We start from the raw sequence: 17,170 nt of genomic DNA on the forward strand, positions 1-17,170 counted from the left end.
AAAAATGACTACGAAGTAAATATAAACTGAACAGATCAAAAAAAATATATAATTGAAGCACTTAACTAAAAACTAGAAAATCATAATTGATATTCAAATGACAACATGTAAGCATTATCCTCATTAACCCTTGAAGGTAAACTGGTCTAAAATGTTCTACCCTATTATAATCCACTTATTCTCCACTTAATGCATTTTTTTTTTGCTTCCTGTGTAAAAAAATAACAAAAGTAAAAATATTTGTTATGTTTATTATGCATATTGTTCTACTTACAGTTTCTTTATGGGTTTAATTATTTTATTGAAAAACAACATTATACCACTTAATTTGTAAGATCAATATAAGATGATAATATATCAAATGATTTATTTTTATTAAATTTATAAAATTTCTTATCTATTAATTTTTGTGAAATGTCTATTCAGAATAAGCTTTATAATAAAAAAAAAGAATTTGAAGTTTGTGAAATACTTTAATGATATTGTAAAATATTTATAATTGTTGTAATAATAATTTATATTATTTTTTAGATTTACCAAATTGAATCATTATTAAATGGAATGATTTTTAAATTGTTAATAATCAACTATCAAGACAAACTAATGATATAATATTAAAATAATACATAATATCTTATAATATAGAATCAAGAGATGAAACAAATATTCAATTTACTATTTAAATCTGAACGGATAAATAATTCAACGGAAAATACAAAAAGTCTAGTTCTATTTTCCTTCTTATTCTTAATATAAAAATTCTTCTGCCACAAACAAGTTACCTATATTTAAAAAATATTACAAAACTTAATGTATTAGATGGCTAGTTGGTGAATAATGACAGGGTTTTTAAAATTCTAATAAGTTTTTGTTTTACTTAAAATATTTGAAGTCAATTTTATTGACAATTTGATAAGTTTTTAACCTGCATTAATTCTACTATTTAATAGAAATACCTATTTTCCATTTGTTATGTGTTCATAAGTGAATAGCCTTAAAATTATGTTAACTGATATTTGTTGTCTCTCTCAAATTCACACACAACATAAACAACATATTTAGATCATTTGATTATTATTTTTAAATGTCTTATTATAATAAAAATACTTATTACAAAAATTATAGAGATTAATAATTTTGGAAGTATAATCTATTGGTTTTATATTTTATTATATTAAACTTTCTTTTTATATTCTAACTGTTTTTGTAAATTTAAAAAGATATATGTGGCCATTCAGAAAAAACAAACAGTGGGCTGACATGTTCTTACTTAAAGATAAATGTACGTATGTAAATTATTTCATATTATCAACTTGTATATCTTACATGATTGGATTCAGCTTATTTATATTTTATTTTTGCATTTAGCCAATAATTTTGAATTATGTATGTTTATTTTTATACACCTATATTGTACTTGTTGCTATGCTTCGTCTCATGAGAGAAATTAACTGTGTTTCAATCAAAATAAGTCGAAATAGATACATCTTCCATCCGTTTAACAAACCATTCGAAAAACGACTTACTTCTTTCAGTGACCGAATTATAGTTTGATTTTGTTGGGATTTGCTAATGGCTTATATGGGCAATCATTTTAAACAGAGTACTCAGTGGCGGATTCAAGGGGGGCATGAAGGGCCTCGCCTCCCCCTCCCCCCACTGGCATAAGTTAAATACACATATTTGTATGTATTTGTTAATTACTGAAAAATTTAAGATTTGCGTTTTGGACTATCCCCCCCCCCCAAAAAAAAATTAAATCCTAGATCCACCACTGAAAGTACTCGTATGTTCATTTTAACTTAATATCTAATCAATTTTTAGGGGTATAACACTGCTGGTAGCTAAAAAAATGGATTTTAGGAAGTATTTTCAATTCTAAATTTTAAAGAACCTTAAAATTAAGCTATTTTTCAGCTTATGGTATATTATTATACTAAAACAGTCAAATATTGGAAATTGTGTTTTTAACATAAATCTTTATAAAGATTAATTAGCTTAAACTGCTTGGAAAGCGTTAAAAATGCATAACAAATCCATAAAAGTTTTTTCTTAAAGATAATTTGTGAAAATGTAAATTTTGCCATCAAACAATAAACTAATTAAACTATAGTAAAATTGGTGAAAAAAGAAGTTAAATACTTAAAAAATTAATTTCTTTATTACGCAATTTCGGATTATTTATTTTATAAATTAACTTAGTATAGAAATTAAAATAATTTATTTAGTAAATATTTATTAATTTATAATTATATAAAATAAAAACCAACATATTATAATAATATATTATTTTAATCTTTATAAAGAATTTATGTTATGTACATACATAACATTTATTTACTTTTATTTGTATTAATATTATCTGTTACAATGTTACATAGATAGTTTTAACCACGAACAGACACCGAACTCAGACGGTGGGTAACAAACAGGACAAATTTGTACCATTCACAAGAGTGCACTGAAGTGTTTAGGTTACGGAATTACGAGTACAACACTATCCTTTTTATTATATAAAAGAACAGGCCTATATGTTCCAATTTTGTGACGACACTTTAAAATTTTCCAATTCTTTTTCCAAGTTCTCTACTCCTATGATTGATTTATTATTTCCAATTTCATTTAAGCTTTACATAGTAAAAACCAATGTATAAATATAAATTTATACCTATGCGAATCAAATATTTAACACACGAGAGAATATTTACTTACTTACTTATATTATACAATTATATATATTTTAGACTTGGTATTATCATTTAAATTCATATTTGAGTGTAAATATTCTTAATTTATTTAATTAAAATTTGAATATATATATAATTATATATGTATGCAATGCAACAGCTTAAAAATAATCCATATGTTTTTGAAATGTCATCGCGTATAATAATATACGTTAGGATTTCGAATGTCCGTGAAAAATATTTTTGAATTACAACAGAATATCTAAAATCGTTATTTTTATATTTTAAGGTAAAATTCATCACATTTAAAAATTCTATGAAAAACTATTTTTTTTTTTTTAGATTTCGTGGTTACTAACACTGTCAGTTATATTATTTTTACATTAACACAATTCTAAATTTAAAATGTTCACTTTTATATTATTACACATCTGCATAACGTTTTATCAAAAGATTATTGGTGCTCTGCAGCTCTGATATTGGTATAGTATAGTGACAGTAGTCAGTAGTGTATAGAGGTATAGTTGTAGGTATAGCGTAGATGATGTCAAATGTATCTCGTCATTTAGTTGGTAACTGTTCTCAATGCTTAAATAAGAATCTTTCTGTAGTCTATACAATATTATGTATAATAATAATGATATTTTCATTATTGCAATTATTGTTTTTTTTTTATTGAACCTAATAATAAATTATAATGAATTCATATATATTTATATAAATATATAGATAAATTTAAAATATGTAACTATTTACGTATTATCTATGTATGTTAATATTATACATTTATATTATACAGTACCCTCTATAACAGAGGTCGGCAACTGGTAGACCGCGGAAAGCAAAAACTCTGAACATTAACATTAACATTAACACATTGTACTTTTTTCATTATGTATAAGGATTTTGAAAAATATTTTTTTCACTGGACCTCATGGAGTACAGTTTGTGAGTTTGTCCCATAACCAGTGCCGTAACTGTTGTATATAATACGATTAATGTGTATTAGAGCCATGAGGTATGTATTTAAGTTGTACGTGTCCTTTTTATATACACGTATCCCACTTTTATTGCTCCACCATAAATGTATCTATAATAGATACTTCAAACATAATTTTATAAGTCGGTGGACCCATTGGATACGCTTGTATATCCGGGGCCCGACACGTGCTGTAGTATTATATTATACACACTTAAACACACAGTATAATATATTGTGTACATACAATGTGCTGTCACACACAGTACCCACGTGTCTAGTATGTAATATTGTATAATAATATTTATAATATAGTTTTTACGGGAGCGTAGACGCGATGTGTATGATGCCTAATTATTAAATATAAAATAATAATATGATAAAAATATATTATATATTATCAGCGTTATTTATAATATTATAGTCGATAATTACACAAATGACAAATGTATCAACAAATTAACTATTTGGTTCTATTTTAATGGTAAACACTATAATTATTTCGAAAAGAACTGACGTTATTAAAACAATTTGTATTAATGACGTATTTGTGAGGGAATAGAAGAACATGAGTGAATATGACATTATGTCACTCTACTCAACCTTTTTTTTTGTGTTGTTGTCTTGTCTCAATCATTTTATGCATTTTTATTATAACTAAATTTATATTTTATTTTGTATTGGTAAAATAAAAATTGGCATTGTATACCAAAACTTTTTGGACAATCATTGACGTAAATAAAATTTTTCTTGTTCCATACATTTCAAAATTTTAAATTTTTGTAAATATTTAGTAAGTAATTTGCATGAATTAAATTTTGCAAGATCGTTTTAGAAATATTCACATTATTATTGGTTCAAAATACTACCGTAAATCTCTGATAATTTCATATTTTTAGTTTGCTTTTATTTGCTTTTTCTGATTTTTTAATACTTCAAAGTCCATTGTAGCTGGCATCAAAATTCGTAGGTCAAAGGAGTCTAAGACATCTTTCAAAAAGCGATTTTGTAGATCATTTATAACTGAATCTAAAATTAGTACATAGATAGAAATTCTATAAAATACTTCTGGAATACAATTTGAATTAAGTTGATTTGGTCTATAAACTAAAATTTTGCTATTCGTGGTTTTATAATTTCAACATCCAATTTGGATGCCATATTTGTGCCTTTTTAAAGATTTGTTGAAAAAACTGAGTCTGCATTTTCTCGTTTTGTTTGTAAAACGGATGTGAAACATCTTTATAAGCATCAGCAGCGAAAACAGCGTCTATTTTAGTAGATTGTTGTTCCTAAAACATCGGTGTTTGTAACTATAAATTCACTAGAAGTTATTGTATTTATACTACTCACAATTTTTTTTTAATTTTCCTTGCATATTAATATAAATTTTTTTTGACGTAGGTTATCCAATATCTTTTTGCCCAATTTTAACTTCATCGACTCCAAATATTCTAATCACATCTTTTCTATGATCCAATTTTAGTTAGAAGTTCAGTAGTTGGAACTTTGGAGTTTGGGTACATTTTTAATACTTTTAAGAATAAGAGAAAAAACGGGAAATAAGAATTTTTATAAAAAGTTGTATTTTGACAAAATTGATATTTTTTTTGTTTGGTTCAAAAATAAATAACTGTAGATACTTTAATTTTTCACCTAATATTTATATTATCATTTTTAAACATGATATTGTTTTAAAAATATTTTACTCCTTTTTCAGTTATTATAGGTTTTTTATATTTTCGGTTTTATTTAAATTTTTTCTCGATGATTGTTTGGTTAAAAAAAGCTTAAAAATAGAATGAAATGCTCTTCACAAGTTTTTAAATACCAATTTAAAAATAACAACAATATAAAGTCACAAAATTTTTTTATAGTGTTAAAATTTGAAATTTGACAATATTCGTTAAAATTAGGAAAGTGTATAAATATTATTTTATAGGTACTTACGTACTTATCAGTTTATAATATGTTAATATTATTCATACCAACCTAATATGTATTTGAAAATTGTATACAAGGTTTCTTATAAGTAGGGCTCGGATGTATATGTATTTATGAAACCAAAATATGTATTTACGTTAGCAAAATATGTACATAAATATGTGCTAAAAAATCAAAAAATGTATTTTACTAATATGATTTATTTATTAATATTTAATTATATAATATATCCATATGAGTTTCTAATGAAACAAATAATATTTTAATAGTAAAATTATTTAAAAAAGGTGTTACAAATTATAAAATAGAAATAAAAAAAGCTAAAAAAAAAATAAAAATTTAATTATCTTGATTACAATGTATGATAACAGCCATTTTGAAATTTTGAAATTCAAAAGATCTTTGATTTGGTCGTAAAATTGCCTTATACTGACAAAATTATCTTTCGGCTTCTACTGATGTTATTGGACAGTATTGCATTTTGACTATGTCTGAAGGAGTAAGATGATGTCTTTTTAACGAGTACTCATCAACGTCGTACTTAATAGTACCAGACTAGAAAAAGATTGAGGCGAATGTTACGCTTCGCATAGTTTACGCGTCTTCAGTTGTATAGACGACTGGGTAATTGTAAAAATAATACAAATGTCGTGAACATTACATATCTCGCCATTATAAACGGTTCAAGCTTACTACAACACTTTTAAATCATCGAATATATGGAAAACAGAATGGTCTTTGTAAAAATATCGAGGAATGATGCCGGAATTGAATGTTTTATTTTTTCCCCGAAAATTTATAGGTGACCTAATTAATGTTGTTATATATATATAAAATACAATCGCTGTCTATATCTAATTTTCGTAGTAACCTTAGGTTAGGTTTGGAGATTAAAACAAAACCACTGATTACATTGGTGGTATTGATTTCATTAAAACTATTTTATATTATTATTTGATATTTTTACGTTTTATCATATTAATTATAAATTTAATGTAAGATCTTAATAATTTTGACATTTAACGGTAGTTTTGTAATTAAATGTAAACAAAGAAAGTATAAATAAAAAAAATATTATCATATGTTCCGATATCAATGACAAATAATGAATTTTCAAAATTATAAATGAGTTTGTGTTTATATTATCAATTTAAAAAGTGTCTTCATTTTAATTAAGAAATAAGACATCAAAATAATAAACTTTTAACAATTTCGCCATTTGCTATTTTATAACAACAAATAAGAAAATTAAAAATTACAATTTTACAAATTACACAACCACTTATAACTTATTGTTATTACTAGATTACACGTCTGTCGGTAAGATAACTTATAAGCAAGGCTGTGAATTTAATGCACTTCAAAACTATTAAATATACATGCATATATGCACTAAAACTAACAAAATATGCTATAAAAATTCTTAAAATATGCTCTCATTTTTCAAAAATATGCAAATAAAAACTATTAAAATTTAACCTTTTATTCTTATTTTTTATTAATTTAAGTTTTATTATTAGTATATATATGACAAATTAGTATGCTTGCACGAGTATATGATATATTGGGCTTGGCTAATCTTGATCTTCGTCGTATAAGATATACTTAAAATAAAAATAATAAAATATGATTCTGCTTAAAATTACATATTTTATACCTTTAAAATAGTTATTGCATTGTACAAATCAACAATTTTTGTCATCCATTATGTACGAGTTGATATCAGTAAATTAATTTAATATCGACTTCAAGAGTACATATCGTCAATAATACACGTTAAAAAACCCGATTAAAAATAGAATACAGTAGACGCCGCTTATAAGACTCACTTAGGGGACCAGCATAAGTGAGTCTTATAACCGAATGAATCTATAGGCAAAGTGGAAAAAAAAATTAACTACGTATTTATAATTTTATTTTACTACATATTTTGCATTAATTTTAATATTTTAACACATATTACATATTACATATTTATATTGAATAAATTTAATAATCCTGATAAAAAAAAACTAAAATTATAATAGGTAAATATTACATATAAAAATATTATAAAAATTATACATTAATAAAAAATTATAAAGGATGTATGTATAATGTATATATTATTTATTTTGAAAAAAAATTGTAATTTTAGTTTGTTTGTAACCTAACGACAACTGTGCAGCCGCCAGATAATCAGTACCTCACCATAATAACGATAATCGTTGCGATAAATTATGTGAACTTTTATCTGCGATAAAAATATTATACGTTATAAGGTACCAACAGAAACTAGAAATAATCAACACGAATATTATTTAATTTTTCAATTCCAATTTATTTCTAAATTATAACCAAAAATTTTATTTTCTTATAGTTTATTCTACGAAATTTGAGTCTTATAACCGATTTTTTTTAATGTATTTGATACGTTCCAGACGATTTTGAGTCTAATAAGCGACTGAACCTTATATCCGTGAGTCTTATAAGCGGCGTCTACTGTAGTATAAAAAAAAGCATTTATAAAAAAATGCTTATTAAAAAAAAAAACTTTTCGATTATACTGCTAATTAAACAAATAATATTTCATACACTTGTCATTAGAAAATTAAACATGATATTTGGGACGTATAGCCCAAACAAAAATAATAATTACCTTCAAAAAATTCATTAATTCGCATATTGTATTTAAAAATCTGATTTTGAATTTATAAGAATTTATTTTTGGTTTTCATTTGAAAATTTGAGGCAGAAAAGTTAGTTTATTCGAGTTGTTTTTATTAAAATATTCAAGGTTTCATATTGTATATTAACACTTAACAGTTAACTAAAGGACAATAATGCGTATAAATTATGTAAGCTACAGGCGGCACCGAAATGCTTGACCGGCTGGCAAGATGAATATCCTATGTATGAGATCCTGGTATTGAGTTTTGCGATTTTAGTCACCCTCCTTTATAACACCACCTAATATATATAGGTATGTATAATATAGATATATTAGCAGTATAACCTGAACGATTGACCACTACAATAATTTAGTATACGATAATTGGATACCAGATTTAAAAGAAAAATGCAACTATTTCACGTAAAAAAACGTGTATTTACTGTAATTAGTTGTTTAAAAAAATAAAAGATTTAAAACAATTGACGACTGTGTAGTGTGTATATTAATAACAACCTTTGCGAGTAGCAGACAAATACACAATATATTATAAATAAAATAATAATAATAATTTTTATTGAGGTAAAAATGTATTCCAATTTAGAATATAGATAATATTTACAGTGACGTTAGTGCAGTCAGAGTTAATAGAACAAATAAATGTTTGTATTGTTAGTGATAATAATTGGTGGTTTGTTAAATATAATAATACTAAAAAAACAAATAAATGATTAGCTACACGGTTTGTAGCCTTGTAGGTATGCAGCGTGATTCTTTTATCATGAACCTGTAATTCAAAAAGTAAAAAATAAAAAATATATAAGGATAAAAATATTTAAAATATTAATATTTTTGAAAACATTTTTTACATAGTTTTAAGTTGTTAAAAACGTTTTTATTAAAAAATTATATTTTTAAATATTTTTATCCTTATATTTTTTTTATTTTTTACTTTTTGAATTACAACATAGTTTTATTTTATATTCCAAAGCAGAATATTTTTCTGAGTATTTTGATACATAAAAATCGAATTTAGGGCGAGTAGTTTATGAGTTATAAGTACCTATTTAAAATTTAGACAAGCGGAGTAGTAGTCAACATTTTGGTTATTGAATAAAAAAAAAATAAATGTAATACAAGTTTTCTCATTAGCTGTTCTAACGGAAATCTCGTTTCAATTTTAAATATTTATGATAAATTATTTAAACGTAATTTATTATGATTCCAAAAAAATTGTTCTGAGATCTTTCTTGTTACTGCGTATATTATATTATTTTCTTGACAGTTTTAAAATATTTATGATAATAGCAATATATAGCAATATAAAAAATATAACCTTATTTTATTTAATGTTTAAACCTTAGCTATATTAACCTTTTATAATCATGCATCTCTAAGCTATGTTTAAATCCATCGACAATTATGTCAGCTTTCATAGCTGTAGACGGTCCATTCCAATTTTGAAAACAATGATGAGGCACAGGCTTTTTTTACGTTTTTTCGCCGAATAACACACGCACAAAAATTTATTTCTTACGCCAAAAAATAGTAGGTACTTTTTAGTCACTGCTCCAGTAATACAAGCCTATTTAAAATAATAATAAATACATTATTTTTTCTCAAACATAAAATTGTGAAATAATAGTTAGTATTTAAGTGTTGATGTAACAATAAATATTACGTACGACGCCAGATAACGCATTATATTTGATTTTGTATGATCTCTTACTTCAAGCACCATCGGCTATAACGACTATTTTAGGACGGCCAAGTTTATCTTCATCACCCCTTTCAATAGCTAGCCTTCCTTCTTCTTTACCTGCTTCTATCATTCCTTCCAACGCAATTCTATTCAAACACACTTTTTAACACACATTTCGATACTTATTCTATATTGGACATCATCGGCATATTTTTAAGATGTTTATTAAACGTCCTGAACTCATGAATTCTAATGTAATTATTATTTTATTCATTATTCTGTAATTTTAAGTCCATTTAACCCTTGTTACTTTCTTCGTAACATCATCACCAATGAGAAGCACCAATTCTTTAAATAATGATTTTTTTTTAATTTATAATTTAAATTTTTCAAGTTTGCTAGACTATTTTTATAAACACTGGTATGTTTATATTTATATTATGATAGAATATTAGATGCATGTGTTACCAATATTAATCTTTTTTTCAATAGATTGCAATTCTTAATATATAGTAGGTGTTAGGTTAATTGTTATGTGTGGGAGAAGAGTTCTTCCTCAAGAGATACTTTATATTATTAGTTATATACCTTTTACGGGTTAAAGTGGGGTGACATATGCATTCTCTGTTGGCTGTTATCTTCTATAAAGGCGTGTTTAATCAATATAATATAATCCGTAGGTCTAAATTCTAAATGGAACGAATATTTTATAATATTTACAAAGAAGTAAATGGATAGGACAATAATACAATATGTTTTAGTTTTTTCCAGTGCAAGAGATAGCAATTTCCTGATTGTGCCTAAACATATTTATAATACACATCATTACATAAACATAATGACATTTCAGCATAGGTTTTTTGTAATGAAATAATAGATAACATTCTAGAAGACTTAATTCTTTGATTGTTGCATTAAAATATTTAAAATATAACTACTTCATAGCGCACAATAATGTTATAAGCATTTTAAAAATCATAAAACCGTAAGTCAATATTACAGAATGATTGGTTGGTAACAGATTCAATTTAAGAAAATCAAATACATAGCATTAAATGTTACATATAATGTTACTGAGAGACATTTTATATTACAACACTATAATATCACTAATTACATTATTATGATATATTTACAAATACAAATATGAAAAATTTAATTATTACAAGTGATTTTAATATTTTATATTAAAATTATGTATGTACACATCATGTTTGCGTATTATCAACTGTATGATATTTAAATAAAGGATTATTATATTAAAATTAGTTTAAAATCGGTTTTCATTAGAAATTTCATTGTGTATCTCTAAAAAGACAAACAAAAAATAATAAAAAGTTACAAAAAAATTGATTAATTTTACCATCCCAAAAATATGTATAAAAAATAACAACTAAACAAATCTATATAAAAAATTATTATAGATCAATGATAATTTTCTTGTAAAACTAAGAGAAAAAATAATAGTTTTTTTTAAACATGTTGAAAATCAAATTGCAAAAAAAAAATATTTTTCCATTCAAATAAAACTTAATTTATATAATGATTAAATAGCGTCAAAAACGATACAAAATAATAATAATAATAATTCCGGCAATACAACAAATACAGAACAGATACTAAACAAAAAAAAAATATTAATAATTAAGTTACAATTACATAAAAATAACCAAATGCATAAAAACAGAAAAATAAAAATAAACATTGTTTAAAAACTAATTATTACGTAAGTTTTGAAACATTTATAATAATCGTAATAATATAGGAAATCAACAATTTTTTTAATTATTTTTTAATATTTAAAAGTGATTCTACTAAAATAGTATGTTCAACCGATTTATGAGAAATCATATTATATAAACAATTTTCAGAATCTTGACTTTCGAACATCTACTCAGGTCTCAGGCTATCGTGATTTGGCTTCATAACTTGTCAAAGTATGGTATTAATTTTTTTAATTGTTTAAGTTAAATGCTTATTGACATAATATAATATTACCAACATTAAAATAAATATTGGTTAGACAGAATTTAGAAATAATATTTAAAGGAATATTAAGGTTGTAACAGCATTGTCGTTTTTCTTTTTATTCAAAGATTTAATAAAGACGACCAAATATTTTTTTATATTTAGTATTACTAAGGTTATCTTAAATTTAATACAATTTATAAATGTAGCTTATTAAATTTTACTATATTGATCATAGTTCATACCTATAATTAGTCTTCACCGTTGAAAGTTAATTGTGCTTGTTAATCAAATAACTTAACAGTTTAAGATTTTTTAACATAACAGTTTTTTTTTACTTACGAATAGGTGTACAAATCTATTAGGTATCATAATTAGAAATAAATAAAATAATTTTACAAATAATTTCAATAATATAATTACCTTACATAATAAGATTATTAACCCATGATTTATAATAATGATAATAACTAAAAAATAAAGTATACTAGACAAAAATAATGCGAGCCAGTATTTAAATACTTAAAAGTAAGCAAACTAATAACTAATAAACGGAAAAAATAGTGTAGTAATACTAATGTTTATGAGATACATTTTAATTTTTTTGATATTATATTATTATAAATACTTGAATTATATGAATGAAAAATAAATGTACATCAATTCTATAAATCGATTATCATAGTTTAACAATTTATAATAAGTTGAGGACAAATAAATGAAACAATTTGCCCCGATTAATGATATGAATTACTATTAATAATCAAAACAATTACATTACAAGTATTATATTTTTATTTAAAATATAATATATACCTATATATATATAATATATAAATAAATAGTCCCATCAAAAAACGTATTAGGAAAATGTGCCTTCAATGCAATTAAATAACGGGACAGTAGAAAAAAGTGATTAGCTCTATCATACATGATCAGTTTCTTCATTCAAAACTGGGCAGTTGAAAGTTGTGTGCCCTACACGGTCACAATGAAGGCAAAATAAGTACCGAGAACTGAAAAAATACACGAATTTATATTAAATAAAATATACTGGAAAAAAAAATATTTCAGTTTGTTTAAATAATAAATAATCTACTAGGCACTACAAACAACGCTCTGCAATAACGGCTATCATGTGTCTAAAGAGGTTCTCAAGCAGCTCTTCATAATTAGGGTGTGTGGGTTGTAACTGTTGGGTCTTGGGCATCCAGACTCCAGTCTACACAAGACTCTTATTTTTTAACAAACTGATATTTGAAGTACAAAGCACTGTACTTCAAAATCACAATGCTATGACCATGTGGTATTGTGTAAGTGTAATTGTGTTATGTATTGCGGTAATACATACATAGTTAATCAGTTATTATAATTAATCAGTATTATAATATAATATATATAGTATTTTTTTATAAATACTATAATAGTAAATATACGCATTTTGTATGAAATGAATAAATTTTTTGGATTACTGAAATACAAGTGAGAGAGGAGGTACTAGTTATTACATAAGTGAACACCTGTAACACTTTTCGAGATAGCCTACCCTAAGAGTCTACATTATCATATTTATTTATTTTATTAAAAAAAAAACAAATCATTGTAAATACTTTAAATTTTCACCAAATATGTTTATATTAGCGTTATCTATTTACGATTAAATTTTCAAAATATTTTGACTTTTTTAAGCTATTATTTATAAACAATTGAAATTATCGATTTTTCTAAGTTTTTTTTTTAAATGCCTATAACTAAAATTTGACGTTCCAAAATATCTTTAAAATTTAATACAAGGTTTATTATAGTTTTACTTATCGTAGTAAAAAAAAATCAAACATCGTAAGTCACAATTTTTGTTTATAAGCATTTAAAGTTCAAATGTTTACAAAATATATCAAAATCGCGAAAATTGGCAAGGAACTTTGAAGATGAAAATTCGTAAAATTTTTATGATTTATACCTAAGTTGAAACACCCAACACAAGATTATCCATAAGTTTTCCTTCTAGTAACTTTAAAAAAAAATTTCTAGCGTCAATATAGAAAAAATTTATGAGCGTATGAAATTAAATTTTTTACGAAATCGCGTAAAATAACGATATACCTACTACAATTTAAATAAAGGTAATAATATAATATATCCTACTGATTATCCTAGACCTTGACTGACAAATCAACTCCGTTCAGAATCGTACAATGATATCTAAAAATTCTAAAGTAAAATATGTTTGTTATGTTAAACAATTAAAAAAGTATAAAATAATAAAATATCTATTATATTCATTTAGTATTCACAGTTGAATGTGAATATGATTTAGCAAAAACATATCCTTTAAAAATTTTCAAATTCATATTTTTGATAGTAAATAGAATTAACCAAATATTACCAATTTTGTGCACTTTTTTCCCCTTAACGGTCACGACCTATGCCACGTTATGCGGAAGATGTGCGCCGCCGGACAAAAACTGGTCGCCACCTGAGATATTCTCTTTGGAATGGAGTATATTATACTTTATACTTTATACTGCTACCTCTTTGTATAATACATTATTAAATAATGTCACTACTAGAATTTGGATTTTAATGCATTTGCATATTTTTTTCTACAATTTGAACAGGGTACTTTCCAAACTAAAAATGTAATTAAAATACTAAACTAATGTAAAGCATATTTTTTATTTTCCAAGAAATAAGGGATAAAGAAAAACTGATAGTTTTCAATATTATAACTTATTTTTTTCATCCTCTGATCAAATTATCTTTAATATTATCATCATCAATTAAGTTTGCAAAGGACGAGTCTTGACTATCTTAATAATTACAAACTAATATCAATTATTAATTTTTATTAAAGTATATTTATGTCTGCATTAATTGTTGATACTTAAGACATGCAAATCTAGTCCCTAATTATTACATTCAAAAATGAATAAGTATTGATTGAAGAAATAATTATTTATTATCACAATGGATAAATATCCCAAACAAACATAATACATACATATATTATAGATATAATCTTATATAAAATGTATAAAAGTAATGTGAAATTTGTGGTATAATAATAAAAAATTAGAAATCTTACTCCATTTGTGCAAATTTCAAAATTATCCACCTTTCAAATGAGTAGTATCTGTTAGACTTGACTACCAAGATTATAATAATACTATTAAAATTCTTTCTAGTAAAATAATAAAAGAATTTTTAATCATCTTAGTAATTTGTGCATAACTAGATATACCAAATAACTACTTATTCAAAAGCTAAGCATAGCTAGTTTAATCTAATTATTTTAAATAGTACATGGTAATACCTGTCCAAGCGGTTAGCAAGCAATCCATTATTTCTATGTCTACCAATTGCATCGCCTATACGTATTGGATCTAATAATGCTTCTTCCAGGGCAATACCCCGTTCAGCAACATTTTGATCTAGTTCATTCCATAATTCTGCACCTAATGCTCGACGCATGAATTGGAGTCTATGGTTTATTCTCGCATTATTTCTTAGGTTTCTATTAACCTCCACTGTTAATATTAATTATTATGATATCATCAATAAATATTACTCAATAATATACTACATTAATAATACACATTTATTACCTCTATTATTATTACGTTCAACTTTTAAAGTTTCCCGCTTCGTTTTTATTTCAGATGGTAAATATTCAGATATTTTGTCCAAATATGTATCTAAAGTTAGACAGTGTGATTTATTTTTAATGATAACTCGACATGTTGGACAGTGATTAGCTTCTCGAGTCCATGACTCTATGCATTCATGACAAAATGTATGAGAGCAATTTAGTACAGTTGGCTGTAAAATAATTTATGTTGCTATTAATAATGAATAACAATTACAATTGATAGACACATAAAAATGCCTGATTTATATCCAATGACAATATTTTAATGATTTTATAAAATTACATTAGATTTGACTATTATTTGTAATATTAGGGTGAAATATTATTAAATTTAAAGGTATTAATATTATCCAACCACATACGATTTTTATATTTATAAAATGTAAATAGCTTATTAGGGCTCCGAATATACTCTTACCTTAAAATTTACAAATTAATAATAGTTCAATTCACCATAACCCAAAAATAACAGATTAGGAGCTCCCTGCCCTCCCTACCCTACTCTCTCGCCGTATTGATAACAATCACTTAAATAAAAAATAACAAATTTAAAAATTTAAATATGTTAATAAAAAGTTTAAGTTTAAAAGTAATAAAAATATAAAATTTAGTTAATTATTGACTATTTATTTAGCGATATTACCTCGATGAACATTTCGTACATATATTACATTGTAGATCATTTTCCATGCATTGTTCCATTTGATCTCGCATACAAGAGAAATTATTGTCATTAATACACAGCTGTTGACGAAGTGATATAACTGAATTTTCAGCTTCTTTTAATTTTTTTGTTGTTTCTACTAACAAACTATCAGGAGTACCTTCTATCGTCTCCCAAGTATATTATCTGAAAGCAATTTTTCAAAAATTATTTAATAACGTATTTATGTAGGAAAAAAAATATAATTACTTTGTAAGATCCATTTATCTTCGGTTGCTGTTTTATTAGTTTCCGGTGACCTTAAATTATATAATTTATTAGCTAAAACAAAAATAGGTAATAAAAAAAAAAAATATCATACTTCTTTGCTGTATTGGGAAGAACTTGATTTATTTGTCTAGGTCTAGATACACTACTACTTGGTGAAGCTGTCATTAGAGTAGTTTTCTCTCCTTGCCGCCATAGGAAAGATGACTTCATCATCAGAGGATTCCGCTATAAAAATAAATATAGAGCACTATAGAACTATATACTACCTATTATAGAAGTTAGGTACGAATATATGAATTAAGTTCAAATATTTTTCAAACTTCCTAAAATTAGTTTATCTTCAGATGAGTTTCTATTTTTAAATATACTAGATACAATATCATAAGAATACTTGTGACGGAATTAAATGACTGAAATTTGGAATTAATTTTTTTGGTTATATTTTGATTAATTAACCTTTAGTTTACTAATTCAATTTTATAGTAATTTTTAAATAAATACTTGGATACATACGACAGAGCAGTGGTTCTCAATCTTTTTAGTACCCGCGGCCCAAATTTACCTCGAAAATCTTTCGCGAACCCACATTATTTCAACTTTTCAAAAAGGAGTTATACAGAACAATTGTATTTATCAATATGTATAAATTTGTATTTA

At 24.5% G+C, this 17,170-nt stretch overlaps 1 protein-coding gene across 1 annotated transcript; it reads right to left on the reverse strand.

Annotated features, from left to right (window-relative positions):
* Positions 1–9,990: 9,990 nt before the first annotated feature.
* Positions 9,991–17,101, reverse strand: LOC113558267 (E3 ubiquitin-protein ligase bre1-like). Its single transcript, XM_028188664.1, is given in 10 exon segments — positions 9,991–10,108; positions 15,244–15,457; positions 15,536–15,749; positions 16,223–16,239; positions 16,242–16,424; positions 16,484–16,542; positions 16,605–16,687; positions 16,689–16,738; positions 16,834–16,865; positions 17,076–17,101. Coding segments are annotated over 10 exon segments (996 nt in total).
* Positions 17,102–17,170: the final 69 nt, after the last annotated feature.

Source organism: Rhopalosiphum maidis, chromosome 3 (assembly GCF_003676215.2).
Source record: "Rhopalosiphum maidis isolate BTI-1 chromosome 3, ASM367621v3, whole genome shotgun sequence".
Classification (NCBI taxonomy): Eukaryota; Metazoa; Arthropoda; class Insecta; order Hemiptera; family Aphididae; genus Rhopalosiphum; species Rhopalosiphum maidis.